Source organism: Chenopodium album, chromosome 26, assembly GCF_948465745.1.
Source record: "Chenopodium album chromosome 26, dcCheAlbu1.1, whole genome shotgun sequence".
Taxonomy (NCBI): domain Eukaryota; kingdom Viridiplantae; phylum Streptophyta; class Magnoliopsida; order Caryophyllales; family Amaranthaceae; genus Chenopodium; species Chenopodium album.
The window spans coordinates 33,720,207-33,748,190 of NC_137859.1; the positions used below are offsets into that span (position 1 = coordinate 33,720,207).

A 27,984-nucleotide genomic window follows, 5' to 3' on the forward strand; every position below is an offset into this window, starting at 1 on the left:
ATCTACTGAGTTGTGAACTAAAACTACTGTACCTCAACAAAATCATCACTTCTTTCATTTTTATTTAATAATTATTTCTCCGGTAACTTCACCGGAAAATCATGGCCGGAGCTTTGAATTTCACTCCAATTCCAATTTTCCGGCCAAATTCTGCCCGGAAAATGCCGATAAATTCATTTCGAATTAGGGCTTCCACGGAAATCTCAGAATCAACTGTTGATTCAAGCTCTCAAGGTGGTTTAAATGCCGGTGCTTCGACATCAAACCCTAGTTTTTCGCCGCCGCCGAACTTCAAGCCGCCGGAGCCGAAACGGTTCGGTATTAGACCGGATAAGACTTTCGATATTCTTGGCGCTTCACTTTCTCTCATATTCCGATTGGGTACCGGCGTCTTTGCTGATGGGTAAACCCTAAATTTCTTCTTAATTACTGTTTATTTGTAATTTCTGAGGTAATTAGATGATGATATTAGAGTGTTTTTGTTAATTATGGTTGGATTCATGGTAGTTTATTTGGGATTTTTGCAATTTTGTAATTTGAATGGATTATTTGATAAATGATAATACATGTAGTCATGCATAGGATAAAAGTTCCTCAAGTATATTTTGTGTTATGAATGGATTATTTGATTATGCATGCAGAAGTATGTTGGCAATTTGTATTTTGAATTATGGATTATTTGATTGTGCATTGCGAAAATCGAAGATTTTGTATCATTCTATATCTAGTCTATGGTAGGTAAGTAGAACTTGAAAATCTAACGCTGTCCAACAAACAATGTTTGCTACTCCTAATTTAGTAACAATTGAAGCTTTTCGAAGTTAAGATTTCCTAAGATTTGTAACGACGTTCAACTAAACTTGCTTTGACTTCTTGTGATGCCAATTCGGAGTTAGTTTCATAGCTGGGAGCTAATACACTAACAATGCAATTTTTTCTCTTTTCTACTTGTCTGCGAATCTAGCTTCTCTGTCTTTTACCTTTTCCGTTCTTTCATGCACTGATGCACTAATGCACACTTGTCATTTTGATAAATGTGCTCTTCTTTTTCACATTGTTTATTCTAGTTGAATTCTCACAAAGATTGAGATAGTAATCATAAACCACTTAATTTACGTTTTGAAGTAGCACAGTTAGTGTGCATAGTGAGAAATTTGTTTTGGAGGTTGGACTTGGGACATTCCTTCTAAAACATCTCAAAAAGGAAAGGAAAGCTAAGGACATTCCTTCTTGGAGGAAGTATGTTTCCCTGTAATCTAGTTTGTCAGTGACTCAATGCTAGCGTGAAACTGCTTGTTGCATTATGTGTCTTGACATTAATTTACCATCAGATGGCCAAATGTTGGACAATAGTGACCAAAGCTTCCTTTACATCAGTAGTAAAGTACAGGAAACTTGAAGTGGGAACATGATGAACTATTTACCCAATGTAATTATCCGGTGCCTTGTCTGCATCTATCTAAATTAGGTGCCCTCTCATATACCTCTTGAATATTTCCTGCTTGTTTTAAGGGAGCGCAGTTTGATGTTTTATATGATTAAGCTCCTTTAATTTGTGCCTACAGCTATCTATTTTCAAATGTCTGCTGCAATAAACTTAATTTTGACTTATTCCTTGTCAAATAGAATGTCTGGAATTTTGCTTGATTAGAATAGCTGATCTTGGCTTGTACAGTGGTTCCAATGTATGATTTACTTTTTTTTACTATTTAACAGGTATTCTGCTTCCCTTGTTTCAAAGGATGAAATCCCATCTGACCAATATGCTCTGGAAATTGCTGGTAATATGTTTGTTAAACTCCCTCATTGTATAAGGTTTGCTTTCCATAAGACTTTATGAGGCTGTTCTCCCTTCTAAATGTTCATGGATGTGTGTTCCTCTCTTTGGAGGTTGGGGGTTCTTGAATGTTCTATAAGTTTCCCACTATAATTTATTTATACAAAAGTATTGATATTTTGAATCATAGTAGCTTTATTAAGGAAAATGCAAGGATGTTTGCAGTTTCTTCAATTATCCCAACCTGTTCTATAGTTCAATGAGATAATTTTTTGTAAAAACAAATTTAAAGTCCCGGATTTTAGTGCAAGATAATGATTTGTTTGAGGTTCTTGAAAGCTAAGGATTAGAACAACTATTTTCAAGCAGCACACCAGTTGCTGGATCAATATCTTTACTATCAGCCTTGCATAGACCAACCTGAGTTTCTCCGTTAAAATTCTTGTTGTGTTCAAAATGTAAACTTAATCAGGTCACTTAATAAGTTAGCTTCTCATTTGCTTGGATTGGTTTGAATTCAGAACTCTTGTGAAAAAATTACTTCTACATTTTCTTAACTTCCTCTTGGTAATTTTGGAAAGAGTATGAACTATATATGATGCTCTTGTTTTTGTGTACATTTGTCTTTCCACATAGGGGCTTTAGATTCTTACAATGTAGATTGGTTAAGAAAGTGATGTGTGTGTAAATGTATTTGTGCAACTTTGTCAGCTGAAGATGTTAAACTGTTTTTTATATAAATTTTATGTGATGATTTTGCTCCCCACTCTTTGTAATAGTCCCTTTCTGGATGAAATGATTATATATTTTGAAATTTAGTGTGTGATTAACATATAAACTGCTTGCTCATCTTCTATTTAATTTGATTAAGGTTTCAAGTTGAAGGAGAGCTCAAAATTAGGACCACGTCCTGAAAAGCCTATTGAGATATATGAGTTTGAAAGGTATTGAAACTGAACTGCATTTCATCCCATCTCTGAGTATTGGTGTTTGAAGAGCAATGAGCAGCTTGTGGCATCTTCATATTTAGCATAGCCTTTTACAGCTTATTGGCAATTTAACTGATTACTTTGCTTCTTTGGCATCACCATATGTGGCCTGCAACACACTGAGTACATCAGTTGTCCCTTCTGTCGAAAGGTACTGATGATTCATTATTTCATTCACATTATCACAATATATATGGGGCTTTACTGATGATAATTTTCTCCAGCATGTAATTTGCATACCTTTCCTGGGATTGTCCATATAGCTGATCTTCTAATGTGTAAACAGGTCAGGGAAATTGTAGCAGTGTTGGACCTTGATGTTTTGTACTATCCTTGCCCTAGAAATGGGCCAAACTTCCGTCCGAAAGCAGTTCAGTTGGGTGGAAAGAAGATGTTTCCTTACATGGTATGACAACATACCCATCAAATCTTATGCCATGTTCTTCTAAATGAAAACCATTTTTTGCTGTAGAAATCCTTTCCCACTTATGTGATTTCACCATTAACTGAAAACCATTAATGTGGCAACTTTGGCAAGTTCAATTGTTTTGTTCGTAATCAGATTTAATTTTAGTTCATGTCAATGGAAGAGATATAATAATTTTTGCACCCTTAGCAACTGAATTCCCCCAAAAAGATAGGAGCAAGTGAGCAACAGTCCTCTGCTGTATTTGAGAAATTTAGCCTCGAAACCCTTTGTTTTTGCATTTTCTATGTGGTGAAGTAACCTTATAGTTATGTATCAGATAAAATTTTAAGATTTCCAAGAAAACCCACCATAAGAACACTTTTATCACCATGGCTTCACCATACTACTGGACCCAGAGTCGACCACTGAATAGTTCCACAAGCCCCTCCATGAGAACTAGCCACCAGAAAGCCTTTTAATCCGACCAAGAAAGGGAAAGAAAACAAATCACCATAATCCAACAAAGAAAGGGAAAGAAAACAAATCACCATAAGAGCTGAATGATGGAGAGTATATGGTGGTCTAATCTGGCCACAATGGTTGTATATTTGAAATTTATGCCAAATTTGACCGTCAAAGACAATGGTTACAAATATGAGACATTGTATTTTTGTCAGAGACAAGAAAGAATAAGATGATAGTGGCTGTTATATGAAGTGGTGGAGGAGGAGATGGGAGTGCAATGGGGATGTTAGTGTCAGTGGTGGCTGTTGGATAGGGACGTATTGCTATTGGTGGTGGCTGGTTGTGGAGGTGATGGTGGAGGCTTTTTTGCAGTGGCGGTTGTTGGGTGGTGGGAAGGGGCCACTCCACTCAACGGGCTTTATCTATTTTCAGACTATTGTTTTCTGACTTTCTCTAGAACATACATCATGTCTATGAGGTCATTCGGTAGTATTTAATATGTTATTGGCCTACTGCTACAATTTGCAAAAGCATAAGGATGCAATGTAGGATTTTCCTTTCTTTAAACTTATATAATCTATATGAGCATAATCCACTCTCCAAGTTAGTGACCGACAGCTTGAGGCTACCACTCTCCAAGTACCACTCCAAGGTAGTGACTTTTGGTCACAGCTCTCCAAAATGACTCTACTCACAGAGTGCCTTCCTAATCCTTTCTCATCTCTCTCTATATATGTAAACGGTTTCAACCCCTAGGATGATTCTAGAACGAGCTTTTGTCTCATATGCACTGGTGGCAGCTCTCTCTCTCTCTATTTATACTAAATCTGATGACTATTAACAGAATAATATTATATACTTGTAATGCCCCTCCTTTGGTCGATTCATTGCAATTATGTGCATTTGTCTTCATTGCAATTATGTGTATTGCAATTATGCCCAAGTATTTGGTTTAGTATTGTAAGTACAACTTCTCATTTCTTAGAATCTGGCCTATTGATCCAGTCTCTTAGTGTCTGATTTTGGGACTGATATGCCACTTCTCTCCTTGATATTATGTTAAGATTTCTTTTTACACATGTTTGAATAAAAGAAATTAAAACCAGTCATTGATTATGTGATTGCAGGTGGATCCTAACACTGGAGTGTCTATGTATGAATCAGATGATATTATTAAGTATTTGGTCAACAAATATGGTTCGTCACCTTCTCCTCATTATTTGTTCAAGTTTATTGATTTCATTCGCCTTGATTGCATGCCAAGCCCATTGATTAATTCTGCCACTCTTTCTCTGACATATGGCTCTACAAATTGTGACACATAAAGTTTGGTCATTTAACTTCTTTTACATCGACTCTTCCTGCCCTTTCTTGGTTTGCTTCCCAATTGGGCTGTACATATTGGTTATCAGGTTCTTCGTGTTTGAGAAGTGGTAAGCTGGGGATGCACTTGTACTTTAACCAAAATGCTTTATCTTCCTTAAATGATATAAACCTACAAATTTACTCATAGAAGAACAGGTTTGTGGTTAATCTGTTGATGGAAAATTATTATAACCTAGATTGACATAAGAAAATAATTTGGCTCAAATCTCTGCTTGTTTGGCCAATGACGATTTTGTCATCCTCTTTTATTTATTTACTAGCTTAAAATCCCGTGCAATGCACGGTTAATAAATAATTATATTACACTAAATTCTACCAAAAAAAAAATGTATAAAATAAATATATACTCCGTAAAAAAAGAAAGTAATTAAATATGATGTAATAGCTTAGTTATAATAGGCAATTTGATAGTTAAGGAAGTTTATTTTAGATTTTGTACAAAGTATAAATTATAATTTAGATACAAACCTTATTTTAATGTAAAAATAGTTTTTTTTTAGTAAGTAATTTTGGAGGGAAAATTTTTTACATTATGTTGCCAAGTGTCCCTCTAAGTTTCGCTTTTAGTATAATGTAATTGATTTATTATTATGTGTAAAATTATGTGGATATTCATGTTAGGTGATAGCTAAAGAATTGATTAAGGTATTAGGCAGCAGTTAGTTCAAATTACACTCTTAAGCCATTATACTTTCTTGTTTAATTTTTCGATTGTTTTGGTGTTTTGTGTAATATCTTGTGTAATTTTTGTGCTAGGAAACCAAGAGTGTTACAAGTTACAATATTGAAGTACCTTGAGAATCTTTTTGAAAACCTTTCTATCAAACATTTTGAAATGATTTAATAAACAACCTGAACAACAGTGAATCAAGGGAATTATGGGATGATAATTAGGTAATAATTAGCAGAGTTAGCTTAAAATTTGCTGAAAGTCAATTCTACTGATTTGTATTTTTCCTTCAATCTCTTAAGATTTAATTATCTATCTTCAATATATAAAAGAGCCCCTATGCGGTGATAGGTGTAAAACTATATGTAGATGACCATTGATGCTATAAAGCTTTATTTAAGGTGTTTTGATCTGATTTTTTGTAAAGTGTGGTCTTATCTATTGTGCTTTTGATATTTTTTTTTTTTTTTTTTTTTTTTTTTTTCCCTAGTCTTGTCTAGAATTTTGACATGATAGAATATAAAGTAATAAGACTAAGGTGAAGAGAACAAAGCTAAGACTAAGGTGAAGAGAACAAAGCTTAGTCCTGTTCTTAGATTTTCTATATTTACAGTAATTCAATCAGTTTACAGCTTATTGAAAAGTCACATGCATTAGGCTATTCAGTCTTTTCATTCCTAAAAGCTTTTGATTTATGCAGCCTTCTCCTGAAAAAACGAAGCACCTTTAATTTTTTTCCAACTTAGCCTTTGATTTGATACACAAGAAAGAAATAGTAGATATTTAATGAATAATTTACCCATCATAGTAGCTCATTAAGCTGCACTTTTGTGAAGTAGCATATGGCTATTGACTTCTGATTATGAGGCAATAAGAAGCAATCTATTTGTCATAGCAAATAAAATTACATATACATGACCTCTATTCGCCATGGACAACTGCTGTTTTGATAAGGTTGAGGTTATACTCGTCTTCAATTGAACAACAGTTATATATAGGATGCTTATGTGCAGGATAGACATACTACTATCTTAATGACTCCAGATTTTTTTTTTTTCTCAGAGTTTCCAAACCCTTTTCAATGAAGAGATTAGTGTTTTTTACTAAAAAAATTTACAAAGTAAGGAATGCGCTTGAACGTTGGAGTGAATTATGGATATAGGCTACAGACCCTTGGTCTCCTTTTTTAGTTACCCCTCAAACAAAAGCTCTATCTGCTTAAACTTTGATATTTAATTTGGTTATTAGAGAAGCAATTCTCCCCCAATCTTTATAAATTTTATTAATTACTAATTTGTCTCCAGTGAAAAGTCCTAGCTTGCAATTATTATTTGGTATATGTTAATCTAAATACTACTTTTCCCCCTCTTACCTCTTACTTATTATTTTTTTATTTATCTCCCTTTTATTTATTATATATATCCCAAAAATTTCTAATCAATTGAAGTTTCTATTGTCTGGTTAATAGAAAAAAAAAAAAAAAAAAGCATTTTATGTTACACAAACAAGTTTCAGGCTTGCAGCCACATCTTAGTAAAATAAGTCAATTGCACTTTAGATAATGTCAAACATCCTGAATTTCCTTGATAAAATATCTCCTCTGTGAATGTGCAGTCCAAAATTACTTATCTAGTTATCTATACTTCTCTGGAGGTCCTGTACGATTTTATGACTTTGAGGTCCTTTATGCAGGTAATGGTCAAGTCCCTCTTTTGTTGTCGCTAGGCCTACTTACGGTTAGTATCTCAATTGCTTTAAATATAGTTATTGAAACACTAATAAACGACTAATTCAACTTTTTTGGCTTATTTAGACCTTAACTGAAGGATTTGCGATGATTGGGCGCATGGGTAGAGTAAGTTGCATTTGGCAAAACATTTTCTGATTGCAAAATATCTTTTGGTAACTGACACCAGTAACTGACATTTGTTCTTTCTGCCTTTCCAATTTCCTTTTCCAGGGATCATCTTATACTCCAGCAAAAATGCCACCCAAGCCACTTGTATTGTGGGCATATGAGGTTTTACTTTTCAACTTTAATACTATCTCTGTTTTGTTTTTATTTTAAATAATTGCAGCATGTCCCCTTGGCACACATGTTAAGGGGGCGACTAGAAAACCGTTAAACAAGTTAGCTATAATACTTAATCACCAATAGTTCAACATGTCCCTCTTATCGGTTTTAAAGTTAATTTAGCTAATTTGTGTCTACCTTCTCTAATCTTTTCCTTGAAAAGTGTCCCTAAAGGACCTGTTGCAAATTTGCAATAATGCTTCTGATCAATAGAAAAGGAAGCCGAGCCATAAATGGATCTGGAACTCAGGAAGAAAAAAAAAAGAAGAAAGAAAAAAGGAAAAAAAGAAAGAAAATCAAAATAATAATAAAAAAAGACTTTGTTGTACCATCTTTTTTTTTCCTAAAATTTTTTATTTATTTTGAGTAGAGGAGAGGGAAAGGGAATAGGAAGACAAATTATACTTCTTGTATTGCCTATATTTAAACATCAATTTTATGGAGTTTAATACCATGTCTATTACTTCAGGGTTCTCCCTTCTGTAAAGTTGCTCGTGAGGTGCTTGTGGAGTTGGAGTTGCCACACATTCAACGCAGGTACTGCGTGGAAAATTTCTATATAACTTATTTGTTTGTTCAAATTGTATTGAATGAAGTTGCAATGTTTTCTCTTTGCACAACACTAATGTTGAATAAGTATTTGTCTAATTTATCATACTCCTTCCATGCTATGTTGCTAAATTTTCTTCTCAGGATGTCCCGACATTGTTGTTTAGTTTCTATTACTGTACACACTAAAGTATTTAATACCTTCAAAATTTTAGAACGTGATTGGATGAAAGTAAGATGGTAATTAAGTTGAAGTTAATTTTATTTTTGAATTTGATATCGAATGTACAGAGTAACAATGTAGTGAAGCAATTATTCTTTTGTCCGACATTGAAGGCTTGAATTTGTATATTCCATGTCAAAGAAAGCAAGCGTTAAGCATAATTAATGAAAATAAATATTGGTATTGAAAGTCATGGAATTTTTGTTTTTGAGAAAATCCTAATTCAAAAGATATCAACATTTTCTTTTCTTATTTAGAATATTGATGAAGGCTTACATGTCCTAATTTTCAACTATGATAAGGTTTAATACTTTTTTTTTTTTTCAGCTGCGCTCGTGGCAGCCCCAAAAGACAGGATCTGTATGCAAGAGTTGGTCATTTTCAGGTAAATTCATTTTTGAAATAATAAGCAGCTTGTCCCTTATGTTGCATTAGATGATGCAGCAAGCTCTAACATTATTGTTGATGGTTCAATATCTTGTTAGGTGCCTTATTTGGAAGATCCAAATACCGGAGTGCAAATGTTCGAAAGTGCAGAAATTGTAGATTACCTAAAAGCAACATATGCTCTTTAGTAGCAGATATTGTGAGACAAATGGAGGTTCTCTTCATCTTGTAGATAATTAAATGTGCTTGATATACCTTTGTTTCTTCTTTCTACATGAAGGTCATGTGTGATGTGTACGTGTACATCTAGCTAGAAATATATTCTCAACATTGTCCTCATTGTCAGTTCATAAATTGACTGGAAGATACTATTCATATTAATCAAAGCTCAGTTGTGGCATTTTGTCTTTCAAATTGCAACTTTAGTTCAGTTAATTACCCTATATATCTTTTTACCACTAATAATTCTGTACCTCTTCTTGTGGTTTAGTACTTTTGGTTTTCTTCTAGGACAGTATTTTTTTATATTTTTGGGTGGGTAAGGAGAAGGCTCTGCCGGGCTAAAATCCTAACAAGTCAACTCAGCTTGGGTTAGCTTGCAGGGTCCCTTGGGAAATCCTTACCCCCAAAAAATGTTCTAGTGGGGTTTGATTTTATAACCACATGGTTAAGATACAAACCATTCCACTAGACCTTGCTTGGCTCTAGGATTAGTGCAGTTTTCAAGAAAACACTTCTACACTGTTTTGGGATGTCTTTTCATTTATTTAAGCTATATATAGTAGAAAAGTGGTTGGCCATAGGCTCCAGCGCGGCAGCACCGCTGTTATTCTGTTTTAGGATACTGGAATAATGAAGGCAGTCATACAGTAGCAGTAGATCGACTTGTTTTGGAGTTTCCTGACTCTAACCCAACTTGACTGTCTGCTGCATGAGATCCCATCCAAACCAAGAGATTACAAAGATTGTTCATAGACTTTCACCAGGTCATCTGCTGTGTAGGTGAACGAGGATTCCCTAGAAACCTCTAAAATATTGTATAATTGTTCTGTATAGTTTATGTGCTCTTCAAAGTACGCATATGCTTTATCCTCTCAAAGAAACTATTACCCAGGTGATGCTTGTGTTTTTAGGCAAGCACGACACTTTAAATGTACTGGGTCAGTGGCATAACTTATGTGAAACAACAATATTGTAGGTGTCCCAGGTTCCACAAGAGTACAGGTCATTTTATCTGATGAAGGAGTTTAGCAGTTGAGGACCCTAAGAAGGCTAAGACAATGTTGTACAATCTTTCAAACCCTTCCCCAAATCTCAAATAAAATCAACAAAAAAATGAAAAGCAGAAAAGGTGACGGGACCGTAACAGAGAAGAATTTCAATCCTGTAGAAAGCTTAGCAAGTTAGCAGCAACAGTCTTTGAACTAGGGCAACATGATTTTTAATCTTGATCCAAACTTAAAGAATATTATGATTTTATGGTTCGATGAAAGGGGATGTATGTTCATCTTTGGTAGACAATTAATATCTGCTCAAACATCCATTATTATGATGTTAACCTAGAAGGCTAGAATACCAAGGCCTTGTTTGGTTGAACAAAAAAAATGGAGGAATTGAAAAATCATGGGAATTTAGAAATTAGGGGTTTGTTTGGTTGGTTATAAAAAGTGAAACATGTAGGAATTGAAAGGAATTGCAAATTCATGGGAATTTTCAATTCCTACAAAATGTGGGAATTAAATTACCAAGGGCCCCTTGGTAATTCAAAATTCCCATGAATTGCAATTTCCTTTATAACAACCAAACAAATTTATACAATTCCTAAGAATTTGAATGTGGGAATTTAATTCCAATGAAATGCAATTGACTATGGGAAGTAAGTTCCCATATCAACCAAACAACACCAAAGGCAATTTCAGTCTATTTCTCCCTTTGTCTTTTATACATCTTCCTACTTTTCATTTTCCATTCTTTATTTCTCCCTTTTTGTGCAAATCCAATAACTGTCACAAATTATTGATATGGAATGAATGAAGACCATGTTTAGTTAGTTCTTCACATGAGAAATCATGTAGTAGGCTTGTAGCATGCAGCAATAGCTTGGACCAAAAGGATCAGGTTCCATGTCGCATGGCTCTAGAAACCGAAACATCGCGATGCTTTGAGGTGAAGAAGATATCATTTAGATGTGGTGATAGAATTATTAAGCTGCCTTTTCTTCTACTTGTAAAGAAACAAACAGAAAAGACCAGAATTGTTGTTCCTTTCACAATCACAGCATGGCACCACCATTATCTTGCTCAATGTTCAGAGTGCAACTGTTTTATTGTGACCACTAACAGTGCACCGTGCACTCAAAGTGTGTTAGGAAATGCTTGCATGCCTTCCAATATATATGGGGGAGGTTTTATTTATTTGTTTGACTTATAAATTGCTACCTAAGACTTTTTATTTCATCCTTTCATGGTGGCTTATATTATATTATGACATTCTTTTTCTTTAATTTTGGACCAAATAATTTGTTGATTTTGGGTCTTATAATCTTTTCATGTCAGCCTTCTACACTCTAGTGATTGTGATTTATTCCTTGGTTAAAGAAATAGTTAAACAGTCAACCCACAATTTGAGCATATGTCCCAATAGTAGATGTGTGGCTCATTTCAACTTACTCCCTCTGTTTCAAATTAACTGTTAAATTTTTTCGTTTTTGGGCATATCAATAGTTTTTCCATATGGGTAATTAGAATCAAACATATATATACTGTCACCATTATAAATTTTCGACAAACAACTAGTGTGTAATAACTAATAAGCCTCTTATATTGCACCATCTCCACATTCAAAAATTACTAGAGTTCAAAACAAAGGACAGACATGATAAGATACGTTGCTCTTTAGTAGACTCTTTAATTTTATTACATTGGCATCAAATTTGGTTGCGTTGCTCTTAAGTAGACACTTTACTTCAATTACCATTATTAATGACTATTATAGAAACAAAAATTAAGATTCCTTTAACTGTGAAACAACAATCCTGTTAATGGCATATCTCATCTCTAATTAAATTTACAGGAACTTCCTATTGTTAATGGACTTTTTGGCCCACCAAGTCATATCTAATTAAGCAAAACATACTTTTAATTTTACATCTTATAATAGTATAATTTTTTTTTTTTTTTTCAAAAGTATAATCTTTTTGAGGAATTTAAGGAGAAGATTTGCTATATATACCCATTAGAGTTTCCCATCATCGAGTGTAAATGCAATGAGCTAAATAAAACAAGAGGAAGAGAAAATAAGAAAAGCTTAGCCATTTAATCCTTGGTATCACAAATCTAAGTGTGGTAAACTCTGTAGGTAGAACAATATACAATTCTAGAGAGTTTTTTCTGTTTGTGATTCAGAAATAAGCTGGCAAAGGGCAAGAAAATACAATGATTTCGTCTTTTCCTGCCCTTCTCTTGTTTTGTGCTTCCTTCGTGTTCATCGGTGCCTTTGCCTCAGGTACACTATCTCTCTAACGTCTCCTTGTGTATATTACACAACCTTTCCAATACTTTTAAGCAGTTAAGGCCTAATCGCGTAAGGATAATGTTGCGTACATCAGGACATTCTTTACCATGATTAATTTTATGTTATGTACTGTATTTGTTGTTTTAGTTGTAGAAAACTCTTTCACTTGATCATTTTGGTGTTTAAGTTATTGAAATTGACCCTTTTTTACAAAGTAAAAATTGATCAAAGCATAGATGATAAAAAATTGACCCTTATAATATTTTTTTGTTACATGAATCAGAGGATCTTCCTCTGTATAATTATTCGGAAGTAGATAAATGGGGAAGCAAGCACCCAAACTATACAGCTTGCTCTACCGGCAAGAGGCAATCCCCTATAGATATCAACACCAACGACGTTGTCATCAACAAAAACATGAAACCTCTGACTAGAGACTACCACATTTACAATGCTTCATTGTCCACTGATGGCATTGAAGTCGAGGTTATTTTCCTACTAAAGCCCTTGTTACATATAATAAGTTTTTGCGTATTAATTCTGAATAAGAAATTCCTATGAATGGTATGTAATAATCCAGGTTGTATTTACTGGTCGAGGAGATTTGATGTTCGATGGAGAGACATACAAGTTGAAGCAGATGCATTGGCATACTCCTTCAGAACACCGCCTTAATGGTGTCCAGTAAGCTTAATTCTTCTTCAGTCCTTTAGATATCAAGACTTGCTTATGAGTAATTGAGACATTGTTATTGTGATTAGTAATTTTAGATATAATATTTTTCATAATGAAGTTGTTTTGTTTGAATATTTGTATGTGCATTACAAAGATACGCGGCAGAGCTACATCAAGTGTATGTAGCTGCTGATGGAAGCCGGTCTGTTGTAGGGATCCTTTACGAGTATGGCAAACCTGATCCTGTTCTTACCATGGTATGTTCATGTTAAATCTAATTTGTTTAGCTGTCTATAGATTTAACCTTTGAAAATATGGCAAACAAATCCATTTAATGTGTGTACGTGTTTGTTTGATCTCAATGAATTTCAGCTAAAACCCCAGTTGGATGAATTAGCTAAAGAACCATGTCAAGATCATGAAAGAATAGTCGCGATTCCAAGGTTTGATTCAAGGTTCTTGAGAAGGAGGCCTCGCAAATATTACAGATATCCTGGCTCTCTCACTACCCCTCCTTGTGATGAGAATGTCACTTGGAATGTTCTTACCAAGGTATGTATTGTATATTGTATAACAATAATTACTTCCTCCATTCCTTTTTGTTTTTTTTACGTATTCTATTTTACATGTTTTCCTTTGTTACTCACATATCCTTTTATAGAAAACATAATCTTTCAAATTTTTCCCTAAAGTTATTTGTCCACCGTCAATGTCAAATCCATTAAAATCATTTTTTTTTTCTAACTTTCTTACTCCTTATTCATGCAATATATTTTGTTATATGTTCCAAGACAACATTTTGATTAAACTAATCAAAAATTAATTTCACACATTGTTAAACTGAGTACAATGATGAGGAGATGATAGACAACACTTCTTTTTTTTTTTTTTTTTTTTTTTTTTATGACAAGGATGATATAGACAACACATAACTACGTACAGTATTGCTTTTGTGGAATATGTCAACTTTATAATTATGAGAAGTCAAGACAATGTGATAACTAAAGCTTGACATAACCAGTAACGAATGAGAATAGTTGATGACAAACTCAATGCACACAATAAGAATGGCTACGTACATGCTATTGAATACATATGTGATAAATGGCTTATACATTCCTCCTTTTAATTTGGTTGTTGATTTAAATTTTAGGTGAAATCGATTGCAAAGGATCAAGTTGAAGCTTTAAAGGCCCCTCTTTGTGAGGCCAATAAGATCAAGAATGCTAGACCAGCACAACCACTTAATGGAAGGAAGGTCCAACTTTATGATGGCAATTAGCAAAGAGTATAAATCTAAGTTGTAACCTTTGCTGGTAAATAAGTCAGTTATTAACTAATTCATGTTCATTTAACTTAGTCGAGCACGAGATCAAGCCTGAACTTTCATCTGAGCTCAAAATTTTGCTCAAGTTTAGTTTGTTTAGGAGTTATTGTGTTAAAGCTCGGCTTTAATTTGAACACCCTGTATAATAATAATCAATCCGAGCTCATAAACTTATTTTGTTCCTCTATGAGCTTCAATTTTTAATATATAGCTTTGCTATCATTAATATATATCAATATCATGTTTTGATTGATTGTTCTTGGTATCAATCATGTGTAATGTATAGCTTTGCTCTCATTTATATTTTTTAATATTTCAATATCATGTTTTGATTGATTCAACCTTTGAGAGTCTCCACTTCACTTATATAATCGAATGCTCGCGAGCATAATAAAAATAAAATAAAATAAAATAATTGTTTGAATCTTCCAAAGCTTTATATTTATAATAATATTATTAAAATTTAATGGGACATGTTTAAAGATTAGGGCCTGTTCATATTTACTTAATTTCAGTTCGTTCAGTTCAGTTCAGTTCAGCTCCTAATTTCCTTCTCTCATAAAATATTCATTTCAGCTCAATTCAGTTCAGTTCAATTCTGTTCAGTCCAGTTCAGCTCCAATCAATTCAGTTCAGTTCAGCTCCAATCAGTTCAGTTCAGTTCAGCTCAGCTCAATTCAGTAAATTTGAACAGCCCCTTACTCTTTCTACCTATACAAGTAATGTTTTTAAAATATCATTACTCTTAACTTAAATAACTTTTTCACTTTGTATTTTAACATAATTGGGGGTATCGCCCGAGCTACAAACTGATTTAAAGATTAAAACTCATCATATAAAAAAGAGGGTAATTTAAACACACTCATTATATATGAAAGAATACATTGGGCCACTGTCTTAATCAGCATTTGCTTCTACCCCGCACTAGATAGCTAGATAAGCTCATCCCTTGAAGTTGTTTGTACAACTTCTCGCGAATAGACACCCTTTGTGATCGCCTTACCCTCTTAGACCTTCCCACAATTGAAATCCTCCCACAATACTAGTAATACGACCTAGATATGTTCGAACTTCTCTAGCACATCAAGTATTTGCACACTTTAACTACTAAGCTAGCAACAATTATGGGCAAAGATAATGCTATCATCCCCAAATTAAAGAATAGGTAGGACACTTTTTGTTGGAAGTTCTTGATATAAAACAAGAGTGTTGGGAAAAATAAGAGAGAGAGAGAGAGAAAAATAAATGAAAGGGGAAAAGTCCCACATTGATTGGGGAGGAAGGTTTTTCCTTGTTTTTATAATGTAGTGCTTTAGCACTACTTAGTTGAGTGAGTTGGAGGTGTGTGTTACTCCACACACACGTGCGCGCGCGCGCGCCGGGCCGGGTCGGGCTCGGGCCTCGGGACTTGGGGTCTTGGGGAATGCGATGCGCGGGCGTGGGTCTTTGTTATCTTTTTGGAGAAATTTTATTTCCCTTTTCTTTGTTAAACAGAATATTCCTTTTTGTCTGTTGGGTTTATTCTTTTCTGACTGTTGTGAGAATTAATCAGCCATTAATTCCTTGATTGTAGCTGACTGATTAATTCCTTGTTTCTTGCCTCGGTTGTTGACTGACCAGATTAATCTGGTCGTTTTCTTGGCCAGATTCTTCCCACCTTTCATGCTTTCCGTTTTTCCTCTTCACCCTATAAATATTCGGTGGTTTTCTTAGCCAAAACACACAACACAATCAGTCTTCTCTCTTCTCTAGACTTATCTAAACACATGTTCTTTCTGTTCTGTTTTCTGGGCAAGTATTCTGAGTTCCAGTCGGGTTTGTGAGTGCACATAAACTCCGGCGCCGTGCTTATCCTGGAGGGCGACCGCAATTGTCTACTGCACCGGGAGGTAGCGCGGAATCGTCTTTTAGGTCAGTGGTTCTCCACGACGCGGCTATTGTCAGTTTGGTTCACGCATCAAGAGATAAGTTATTTCTGTTTTATTGCTTATTAGTATAACAATCTAAAAGACGATTATGGCTTCCAAATTCCTTGTTCCTGATATGTCTAAACTAGAACCTCTTGATGGAAAGAATTATAAACGTTGGGCTGTTAGGATGCATTTTTATTTGGAGCAGATTGATGTTGCATATGTTCTTGATGATATTGTTGAACCTGTTGATAAAGATGATTTGTCTGAATTTGAGATTAAGTTTTCTAAGGATGATAGAACTTGTAAGGGCATGTTGTTGCATTATATGTCGAATAGTCTGTTGGATATTTATATGGGTTTTTATCATGCTAAGGATAATTGGGATGCTTTAGAGAAAAAATATGGAACTAATGATGCTGGTACTAAACGTTATTGTGTTAGTAAGTGGTTAAGTTTTCAAGTTGTTGATGATAAGCCTATTATTGATCAGATTCATGCTTATGAGAGTATTTGTATTAATATGGCTGCTGAAGGTCTGTCTATTTGTGATACTACCCTTGCTATTGTTCTTATTGAGAAACTCCCTCCCTCTTGGAAGGATTTTCGTAACCAACTCATGCACAAAAAGAAAGACCTAACCTTAGAGGAACTTGCTGCCCACCTCAAAATTGAGGAGGAAAACCGTATCAAAGACAAAACCCCTTCTGTTTTTCCTTCCTCTTCTTCTGCCAAAGCCAACCTTGTTGAACCCAAATCAAACAACCAGTCCAAAGCCAAAAACAGTAACCTTAAGCCTAATGGGAAAATTCAGAAGTACAAGTTTAAGGGAATCTGTTATGAGTGTGGTTTGACTGGTCACAGGACTAGAGATTGCAGGGTCAAGAAGAAGAATGGGCAAAGTCAAGCAAATCTTATTGAGGATTCTGACGTTATTGTTGCTGTTGTTTTAGAAGCTAACTTTACAGGTAATGCTGCTGAGTGGATTGTTGACACTGGAGCTACCAGGCACATCTGCGCCAACAAGGACATGTTCACTACCTATGACAAGGTTGAAGGTGAAAATGTCTTCATGGGCAACTCAGCTTCTGCTTCTATCCAAGGCAAGGGAAGATCGTTCTCGCTCTCACTTCTGGAAAATTGCTTACTCTCACTAATGTTTTGCATGTTCCAGAAATGCGCAGGAATTTAATTTCTGGCAGTTTGCTCATGAAAGTTGGACTGGAGCTCTCCTTTGATTCTGATAGATTAGTTCTTACTCGCAATGGGGAATTTGTGGGGAAGGGCTTTTGTAATGGGGGGCTTTTTACTCTTGATGTTAAAATTGACACTATGAATAAGAAAGCTAGTACTTCTTCTGCTTATATTGCTGAGTCTATTGATTTATGATGCTAGATTAGGTCACGTTAATTTTGATTCTGTTAAAAGGCTTAAACACTTAAATTTGATTCCAAGTTTTTCTAAAACTGATTTTTCGAAATGTCAAGTTTGTGTTGAAGCCAAATTTACTAAGAAGCCATTTAAATCAGTAGATAGACAGACTGAAGTACTAGAACTTGTTCATAGTGACTTAGGTGATTTTAATAATCACGAAAGTAGAGGGGGTAAAAAGTATTATATTACTTTTGTTGATGATTGTTCACGTTTTTGTATGGTTTATCTTCTCAGGTCTAAGGACGAAGCTGAGGAAATGTTCCTCAAATATAAAGCTGAGGTAGAAAACCAGTTGGACAAAAAGATCAAGAGGGTTAGGAGTGATAGGGGTGGGGAGTACAGCCCTGACACTCTTAAGGAATTTTGTGAGCAACTTGGCATTGTTCATGAGACGACGACTCCCTATTCACCCGAACAAAACGGTATAGCTGAAAGGAAAAATAGAACTTTAAAGAATATGATGAATTCTATGCTTATTAGTTCTGGGCTTCCTAATAACATGTGGGGGGAGGCTATTCTTTCTGCTTGTCATGTTTTGAACAGGGTTCCTCACAAGAAGCTTGACAAGACTCCATACGAAATATGGAAAGGTCGAGCGCCAAATCTGAAATACTTGAAAGTGTGGGGGTGCCTAGCAAAAGTAGGCATACCTAGCTTCAAGAGGGATAAGATTGGTCCCAAAACTGTTGATGCTATTTTTATTGGCTATGCTTATCAAAGTGCAGCTTATCGTTTCTTTGTTAAAGGTGCTAACAATTCTTATGCAGGTGGTCATATCATTGAAGCAAGAGATGCTGAGTTCTTTGAGAACATTTTTCCTTTGAAAATGTCTCCTTCTAATGATAGTGAATTGCATGCTAGTAGTTCTGTTAGTTTACCTATTGCTAATGCTCCTATTACTAACGATGATTCTGTTTTGGAGCCAAGGAGAAGTAAAAGGGCAAGAAAGGAAAATAGTTTTGGTCCTGATTTTATTACTTCTTATTTATCTGAATCTTCCTTAATTGATGATGATTTTGTGCATATTTTTGTTTTGGAAGATGATCCAAGAACCTATGATGAGGCAATGAGGTCAGTTGATGCTGTATTTTGGAAAGAAGCAATTGATAGTGAATTACAATCAATTCTCAATAATAACACTTGGGAATTGGTTGAACTTCCTAGAGGTTGTAAGCCCATTACTTGTAAATGGATCTTTCGGAAAAAATTAAAGGCCGATGGATCCATAGACAAGTATAAGGCAAGGATAGTGGTAAGGGGTTTTACTCAAAAGTTTGGCATTGATTATTTTGATACTTACTCCCCTGTTACTAAAATTGCAACCATTAGTACTTTAATTGCTCTTGCTTGCATTTTTGGTCTTGTTGTTCATCAAATGGATGTCAAAACTGCATTTTTGAATGGTGACTTGGATGAGGAGATTTACATGGTCCAACCTGAAGGGTTCGTTGTTCCAGGACAAGAGGAGAAGGTTTGTAAGTTAGTCAAGTCATTGTATGGGCTTAAACAAGCTCCAAAGCAATGGCATGACAAATTCGATAAGACTATGACTGGTAATGGTTTTCATGTTAATGAAGGTGACTCTTGTGTTTATTTTAAGCATGATAGTCATGGATGTGTAATTATTTGTCTTTATGTGGATGATATGTTGATTTTTGGGACTAACTTGGATCGTGTAAATGAGACAAAACAGTTTTTGAGTTCGAATTTTGAAATGAAAGACATGGGTGAGGCAGATGTGATTTTGGGAGTAAAAATCAAGAGGACTCCAAATGGCATCTGTCTTAATCAGTCACACTATGTTGAAAAACTTCTTAAAAAGTTTGACTCATTTAATGTCGATCCAGTTAAGACTCCCTATGACCCAAGTTTCCACTTAAAGAAAAATAATGGTAATCCAGTTAATCAGTCTGAATATGCTTGAATTATTGGTAGTGTTATGTTTCTTATGAACTACACTAGACCTGACATTGCTTATTCTGTTAGTAGGTTGAGCAGGTACACTCATAATCCAAGCATTGATCATTGGATTGCTCTAAGGAGGTTGCTTAGGTACCTTAAGGGTACTATGGATTGGGGTTTGCACTACTCCAAATTTCCTGGAGTTTTGGAGGGTTTTTGTGATGCCAACTGGGTATCCGATAATGATGAAGTTAACTCCACTAGTGGCTATGTCTTCACCCTTGGGGGTGGAGCCGTATCCTGGAAATCTTGTAAGCAATCTTGTACTGCTATGTCTACTATGGAATCTGAGTTTATTGCTCTTGAATTGGCAGGTCATGAGGCAGAATGGTTGAGGAACATGCTTGCAGATATTCCACTGTGGGGGAAGCCAGCTCCTTCAGTTGCACTTCATTGTGATTCGCAAGCTGCTATTGCTGTTGCACACAACCATGCCTATAATGGGAAGAAGAGACACATCCGTCTGAGGCATAAAGCCGTCAGAAATTTGTTGTCTGAAGGGGTGATATCACTGGACTATGTTAAGTCCGAAAAGAACATTGCGGATCCGTTAACTAAAGGCCTATGTAAAAAACTAGTTTTGGAAACATCGGAAGAGATGGGGCTAAAGCCCGTTGTATGAATTGTGAAATAATGAACTCCTACTCACTATGAGTTCAAAGGGGAACGTTATGTAATAATTCGGAAGCACATTTTTTTTATTTGTCCATCTCTAGATGTTTGTTTTGTGCTTAGCTACATATGAGAAGGAGGTTGAGCATACGGCTCTTAATGAACCCATATCCATATTTTTGGAGGTGTGTTGTAGCTCACACTTGATGGAGTTCACCTACTTAGGTGTGGAAGTGTGGCCGCTTCCTATGAGTATTTCGTGGGCTTATACTCTAGAGCACCTATGAGCATCCAGGCTGGACGTATGGCCAGTATAATGCGTCATCTTTATTCGCGGAATTTCAGAATATTATACATGTTCAATTGTGTGGCTCAAAGTGACGGGTCCCTAACTCCCTATTGAGTTCAAGACGAAGGTCACTTGTTAGGTGTGGGATCATAGCTTGATGTCCACTATGTGTTAATTCAAGTCGCGAGACATTGACACTTATGCAATTGTTTTGTTTTGCCCAGAATTCATTTTTCCTTTCTTTCTTTTTCATATCTTCGAACCTGTGGGGGATTGTTGGAAGTTCTTGATATAAAACAAGAGTGTTGGGAAAAATAAGAGAGAGAGAGAGAGAAAAATAAATGAAAGGGGAAAAGTCCCACATTGATTGGGGAGGAAGGTTTTTCCTTGTTTTTATAATGTAGTGCTTTAGCACTACTTAGTTGAGTGAGTTGGAGGTGTGTGTTACTCCACACACGCGCGCGCGCGCGCGCGCCGGGCCGGGTCGGGCTCGGGCCTCGGGACTTGGGGTCTTGGGGAATGCGATGCGCGGGCGTGGGTCCTTGTTATCTTTTTGGAGAAATTTTATTTCCCTTTTCTTTGTTAAACAGAATATTCCTTTTTGTCTGTTGGGTTTATTCTTTTCTGACTGTTGTGAGAATTAATCAGCCACTAATTCCTTGATTGTAGCTGACTGATTAATTCCTTGTTTCTTGCCTCGGTTGTTGACTGACCAGATTAATCTGGTCGTTTTCTTGGCCAGATTCTTCCCACCTTTCATGCTTTCCGTTTTTCCTCTTCACCCTATAAATATTCGGTGGTTTTCTTAGCCAAAACACACAACACAATCAGTCTTCTCTCTTCTCTAGACTTATCTAAACACATGTTCTTTCTGTTCTGTTTTCTGGGCAAGTATTCTGAGTTCCAGTCGGGTTTGTGAGTGCACATAAACTCCGGCGCCGTGCTTATCCTGGAGGGCGACCGCAATTGTCTACTGCACCGGGAGGTAGCGCGGAATCGTCTTTTAGGTCAGTGGTTCTCCACGACGCGGCTATTGTCAGTTTGGTTCACGCATCAAGAGATAAGTTATTTCTGTTTTATTGCTTATTAGTATAACACTTTTAAGACCAACAAGGGCCACCGAATGCCATACAAGTTTCCTCACTATAGTTTTTCGTACGTATTAAACCATTAACCAAAGTTTCTAAACATAAAATGTACAAATACAGTGAAAGCGGGTAATTAAAGGGTTTATAATGGTTTCCTTGTACAATAAAAGGAACCAATTAGATTTGGTTAATCAAGCCATATAAAGAATCATTGATATTCCTTTTGTCTTTCTCCATTTGTGGATTATGAAATAAGGCTAATTGACCAATTCATGTAAGTCATTGTGTTCTTTGTGTATTTTCTTAATTGATTTCTCAACCTTTATTTGCGTGTAAATTAAACACAATATCGTTTATTTCAGAGCAGGTCCTATCAATCATTTTCACGCATTAACCAGAGCACGTTATATTCTTTTTGAATTATCATACCACTTTGATTTTTTTTATTTTTTTTTCTCTCTTTTTGTTACCTTTTTTTTAAAAAAAAAAAAAAAAAAAAAATCTTGATCAAGATGATTTATTACTATTGTTTATAAAGAACATCATTTCTATAAATAGAATATTTAATCAGTTAAAAATAACTATTAACAAAATTCCATCAAATTTTGATCAATTAAGCACAATATTATTAGTAAGCAATTTTATTAGAAAAAATTGAATGTGTGATTGGCTTTTAGATATTTTAGGGATTAACTAGCCAAGTTTAGCTATATTTCCTATCATCTAGTAAAAATAGTTTAATATACGAAAGGTGGAGAAAATCAAGAAAGCAAATCCACAAAATTATGAGAACAAAACTTCTCACAATTAAGTTGGTAATTAAATAGTTTTGTTAGTCATTTTGAACAAAAGTCACATTACAATGGCATTCAATTCTATCTTGATCTTCTTTTTTGGTGTTTCCTTCTTGTTCATTGGTGCCTTTGCCTCAGGGCAGCCCGCAGGTACTAAGTTATACATTTTTGTTAGCACTCATGCATGCATGTTTTACAAACTAATTGGAACACTAATTAATATGTTACGAGAGTGGGGGATAGCTCAAGTGGTTAGAGCTTCCCTCCCGGTTCCAGGAGATCTTAGGATCAATTTTCACCCTCGCCCTTGTGGCTCTCTAAACACCAAAAAACTAATTAGTATGTTACATAATACATATTTATAAGGAAAAGACAAAGTTAATTAGTATGTTAGTAATGATACATAATACATATTTATAAGGAAAAGACAAAGTTTAAAAAGGATAACACCTACAACGTATTTAGGGTAGCTAGGTCAAGATATATATACCTAAAATATTGAGATTGCGGATGTCATTTAAATTATAAATTGGTTTAGATGCAGAATGTAGATTATGTTTGAATCTCACACAGAGCAAAATAAATAGAAATGGGTACCATAAGAATGTTACCATTGACCTACATGTGGAAACTCATCAAGATTTTCTTAGTCCGTGAATAACATTTGGAATTTTTTTTTCTTCTCATATTTTTCTATATACTAGTATTTAATTTTATACTAGTTTTTGCCTCATGCAATGCACGTAATTATAAAGTAAGAATTATTCTTTATAAATAATATTAGTCAATTGAAATAGAGTTAATTGAAACTAAATGACTTATGTAACAATTTTTTGTTTTTTTTCAAATTTGAATTTATAAATGTACATCTATTCTTTAAATTCTTATGTGTTGCATATTATTTATGAAGTATATAAATAACATTCATTAACAAAATTTTAATTTTTTTAATAGAATTTTTTAAGAAAATAAATAAATACTCCCCTTTTGGAGGGAACTTTAAATTCGAGTGGCATTTTGGAGGGAATGTTTTTCACAAAATTATGCCAAGTTTTTCCTTTGATAATTACTTTAGTATATAGTATAGATAGATAGATTATATAACATGTAGGAAAAAACAAAATGACGACATTTTAAAGAGAATGGTGCCACATAAGTTTCATTATTCTTCTTCCTTTTACCCAGCACCCTTTACAAGCATATGTATCGCACAAATTATACCTAGTACGGAGTATTTTGTTAATGTTCAATTAGGGGAAATATATGTAGCCAAATAATTGTTGTATTAACGTAAATTTTAATGGTAAATTTTGCAGTGTGCTCTTCGGGTAAGAGGCAGTCCCCAGTAGATATCAACACATATTTTGCTGTACTCAACAAAACCTTAGAACCGCTTGAAAGAGAATACCATTTTCATGATGTTCACAACACCACATTTGTTACTGATGGCAAACATTTGGAGGTTAACCAATTTTCTAAATCATTTCTTCTAATTCTTTAACTTGATTTATTTAATACTTCCACAAACTTCTTCCCGCTTGTTATTACAATGTAATTTGTAAATACTTTTCGGGTTGAAATATAAATCGATAATATGAAATTTAGCATCACAATCTACAAATAAGTTGAAATTCATAATTGTCTTTATTTGAAAAAAATAGAATAAAGCAAAAGCAAAATAAAATACCTACTTAATTATCACATTCCTTGGAAGCTCATTATTTGCCCAGTTTTGCTTCCAGTCAAAACATGGGGAGACTCATTAAGGTTTCTTAGTCCGTGACACAACATAACACTTAGTTGATAAAACTAAGCTAGTAGAGTTTAATCAAAACTGATGTATCAAACTATTTAAATTGCAAATGAGATAGCAAGAAAAAATAGATTTTTATTACTACGTATTAATTTTTTTTTGGGTGTAATACAAGTAATTATATTATAACATAACAATCTAATACCGTAAATTTTTTTTAAAAAAAAAAAATCTAAGTAAAAACCCTCCTCACATTCCTACGTACGTAAGTGAAAACAAGTTTTATTACATAAAATTTCTGTTAGTATCTAGTCAAAACTATTGACTTAAAGCAGTGTTATCATGCATTTCACTTTATTTAACCCTTTGATATATTAGATGTCTCTATTTATAAGAAAATATTACTCACCATATATTTTTTTATCACATTCATTGTTAGTTTAAATCAATAAACAGTGAAATTTTTGAATTGTCGCACATAAAATTTTGCTATTATTGTAGGGTTGTGTTTTTTTTTATATGTGTATAATTTGTAAGAAACTATTTTGAAATCAAAATGCTTATGCATTATGCAGATATCTTTATGTGGGAGTGGAGGATTAAAAATTTATGGAAAGACATATAATTTGACACAACTTCAATTTCATACTCCATCCGAGCATCGGTTTAATAGTGTCCCGTAAGTCATCTTTGCTCATTTCTATTTACTTTGTTTGAAATTTAAATCACCTCTATGGTAATCTTTCTAATTAGTCATCAAATATAAATCATCTCAGATAAATAGAAGATTAATTAATCACAAACTCCGTATAATAAAATTAAACTCCCAATTGAAGACTAATGAAACCTCGGATCGGAGAATATGATGGATCACTTCCAAATGATGTCTAACTCTCATATTTATAGTTGATTTATGGCGGTGGATAAAGTGTGTAGAAAAATCTACCCACATAGTTCTAAATTAACTGCATAACTTTAGAAGTTTCATTAGCATACACCATTTCTTTTACTAGTATTCTCCACAATTTTATTGCCAAATAAACCAACATGATAGAATTTCCTAGAAATCATGAGACATAAAAGTAATTGGACTTAGCAAAATTTGGGCCACAATGACCATAAATCCATATTAGCCCAACACATACTTTGTAATACGAGTACTTTTCTTACGCCTTACAAGTTACAACATTTACGAGCGACAATAAATAGTGTGAGACTTGAGATTGTCTCACTCACACTCTCACCCAAAACTTACTACCAAGTATAATAATGCACACAACATTTATAAAAAATAATAATAATAATAATAATAATAATAATAATAAAATAAAAAATTATATATAGTGCTAATCAATTTGGATGTGTGCATGAACCATGTAAGATATGCTGCAGAGCTACAACAGATACACGAAGCTGCCGATGGCTGCCGAGCAGTGGTGGCGATTCTATTCAAATATGGACCACCTAGTCCTTTCATTGACATGGTAAGCACACACTTTAATTTTTTTTTTTTTTAGTCTTATTACCATTTGTGTTGTTAAATATAAAATATGTTTGATTGATAAGAATAAAACAAAACAAATTTTTGTAAAAAAAAAAAAAAAAAAACAAAAACAAAAACAAAACAAAACAAAAAACAAATTAAAACATCATATGAATATTTCTTAGATCCTTCCACGTTGTAAATTTTTACAAAAGTAAAATTAAAATCTTAAATTTGGAACTTTTCTAGTAAAATCTTAAAATTTGATGCTATTTAAAAACAAAGGGATTTTAACATTAAATTAAGGAAAAACGTTTGTATTTCATATACGAAGTATTCCAGGAGTATAAAAGAGGTAATATAAGTAGTGTAAACATCGTCTCTTTAAAAGAAAATAAGTAGTGTAAGTGTTCGAAACTCCAAATAATATATAAAAACAGAAGAAGTAGTAAGAGAAATTTTTGTGCACCTTACCAAATATAACTTAATTACGGCCTCTATGGTTCATGGTATATTAGTTAAATCTATTTTACTTCCATATCATTCTTACAAAATAAGCCATTTATAGACAATTTCAAGCAGTGTAATTTAATTTGAAACGTAATAAATTCAAACAAAATAAGTTTATATACTTTCAAATAAATTCTATTCGGATAAACACATTTTAGACAAAATATTCAGCCAAAAAAAGTCTTAATTATTGAATATTGATCGATATGGGGTCTTAAAATGTTTAGTCTTAATCACATGGGGCTTCCACTGATTAGAACAAGAGCATGACATACGCAATAAATTGAAACCTTTGTTAAATTTTAATGAAATAATTTGTGTATTAATGTTTCCAAATAACAAAGAAATTACGACCACACTTCTCATGTTCCTTTGCATTATTATCATCAGAAATCAGCACTTTCCTAATAACTTCATACGACTATAAATATGGTTCATGCCAAGCCAACATTCACTTTCGTCGGTTAGGAAGCATTAGCAATCATGCATGTCTAAATGTTATGTCATTTTTAATCCTCAGTTTTTTATTTTTATTTTATTTTTTTTTATTTCTCGATTTCTATTGATTTATGCTCCATCCGTTTCTAAATACTAGTACTCCATGTCATACTACATTTCTACTTTAAGTAAGACGTTTTGAAAAAAGTAATACAAAGTATACCACTTCTAAAATAAAGAATTACTCGTAATAGTATAGACTGCATTGTTGTTATGGTATGCTTGAGATGCGATATGATTCATTGTTACGTTAGAGACACGAACTTTTTAATGGTATTTTTAGTAAAAAAAAATTTAATTTCTTAGATTGACATTCAATCAAATAATGTGGCTTATAATTCAGGAGAATAGTTGTGTTATTCAAAAAAATAATACATAATATACATACTTCTTAATCGATCAAAACGTTAACAATTTGTTTATTTTAACCTTGTAATATTGTCGGATTTGATTTTTCTTTTTTCCTTGTTTTAGTTAAAGCCGCAATTGCTAGAACTAGCTAAGAAACCTTGCACACAACAAAGGATTGACATCCCAAAGTTTGATTTGAGCTTCTTGAGGAAATGGCCACGCGATTATTATCGATATCTTGGCTCTCACACTTCCCCTCCTTGTGATGAAAATGTCATTTGGAATGTGCTTTGCGAGGTATATAATACATTTTAATTATTACATATCGTCAACTTAGGAGGAAAAGAAAAAAACTTTTCAAATTTATCATATATTATTATGAAAGTTCTATGGTAGTCACATTGTTGACAAATTTAATTTGGATTAGTAACATGACAACTAAATTCGTAAAGATAGAAAACTATACATGTATATTGTTATTAAATTTTAATCGCTATATACATGCATATTATAACAAAATTTTTATATTTGTTATAGGCTAAAACAATTTCAGTGGAACAAGTGGGTGAACTAAGTGCTCCTCTTTGTGAAGAAAACAAGAACAATGCACGGCCCTTGCAACCATTGAATGGAAGAAAGGTCGAGATGTATGATGAGGTTTAATTTAGTTCATTAAGCTTGTTTAAATGGGGCTTGTCTAGCTAGCAAGACAAATTTTTAAAGAGCTAGTACGACTCTTTTTTTTCTTCCACTTTTTAATTTTTATTATTTATTTTTTTAAAATTGTATTGAAAAATTATGAGAAACAACATTTTATTAGTGTTTTGCATATGAGAAACTACTTTAATACATTTTT

At 33.9% G+C, this 27,984-nt stretch overlaps 3 protein-coding genes across 3 annotated transcripts; all 3 read left to right on the top strand.

Annotated features, from left to right (window-relative positions):
* Positions 1–9,329, top strand: LOC145618070 (uncharacterized). The gene is made up of 12 exons (XM_081672850.1): positions 1–403; positions 1,717–1,781; positions 2,649–2,721; positions 2,899–2,917; positions 3,053–3,172; positions 4,768–4,837; positions 7,389–7,432; positions 7,510–7,551; positions 7,657–7,716; positions 8,240–8,307; positions 8,870–8,927; positions 9,028–9,329. The coding sequence occupies exons 1-12, from the start codon at positions 102–104 to the stop codon at positions 9,115–9,117; spliced, it is 1,011 nt and encodes a 336-aa protein (XP_081528976.1). The 5' UTR covers positions 1–101; the 3' UTR covers positions 9,118–9,329.
* Positions 9,330–12,163: 2,834 nt separating this feature from the next.
* On the top strand, positions 12,164–14,713 carry LOC145617434 (alpha carbonic anhydrase 1, chloroplastic-like). The gene is made up of 6 exons (XM_081672139.1): positions 12,164–12,433; positions 12,726–12,928; positions 13,023–13,126; positions 13,272–13,374; positions 13,490–13,669; positions 14,271–14,713. The coding sequence occupies exons 1-6, from the start codon at positions 12,364–12,366 to the stop codon at positions 14,397–14,399; spliced, it is 789 nt and encodes a 262-aa protein (XP_081528265.1). The 5' UTR covers positions 12,164–12,363; the 3' UTR covers positions 14,400–14,713.
* Positions 14,714–22,601: 7,888 nt separating this feature from the next.
* LOC145616234 (alpha carbonic anhydrase 1, chloroplastic-like) lies at positions 22,602–27,961 on the top strand. The gene is made up of 6 exons (XM_081670928.1): positions 22,602–22,683; positions 23,850–23,995; positions 24,862–24,965; positions 25,668–25,770; positions 27,252–27,425; positions 27,666–27,961. The coding sequence occupies exons 1-6, from the start codon at positions 22,602–22,604 to the stop codon at positions 27,789–27,791; spliced, it is 735 nt and encodes a 244-aa protein (XP_081527054.1). The 3' UTR covers positions 27,792–27,961.
* The last annotated feature ends 23 nt before the right edge of the window (positions 27,962–27,984 follow it).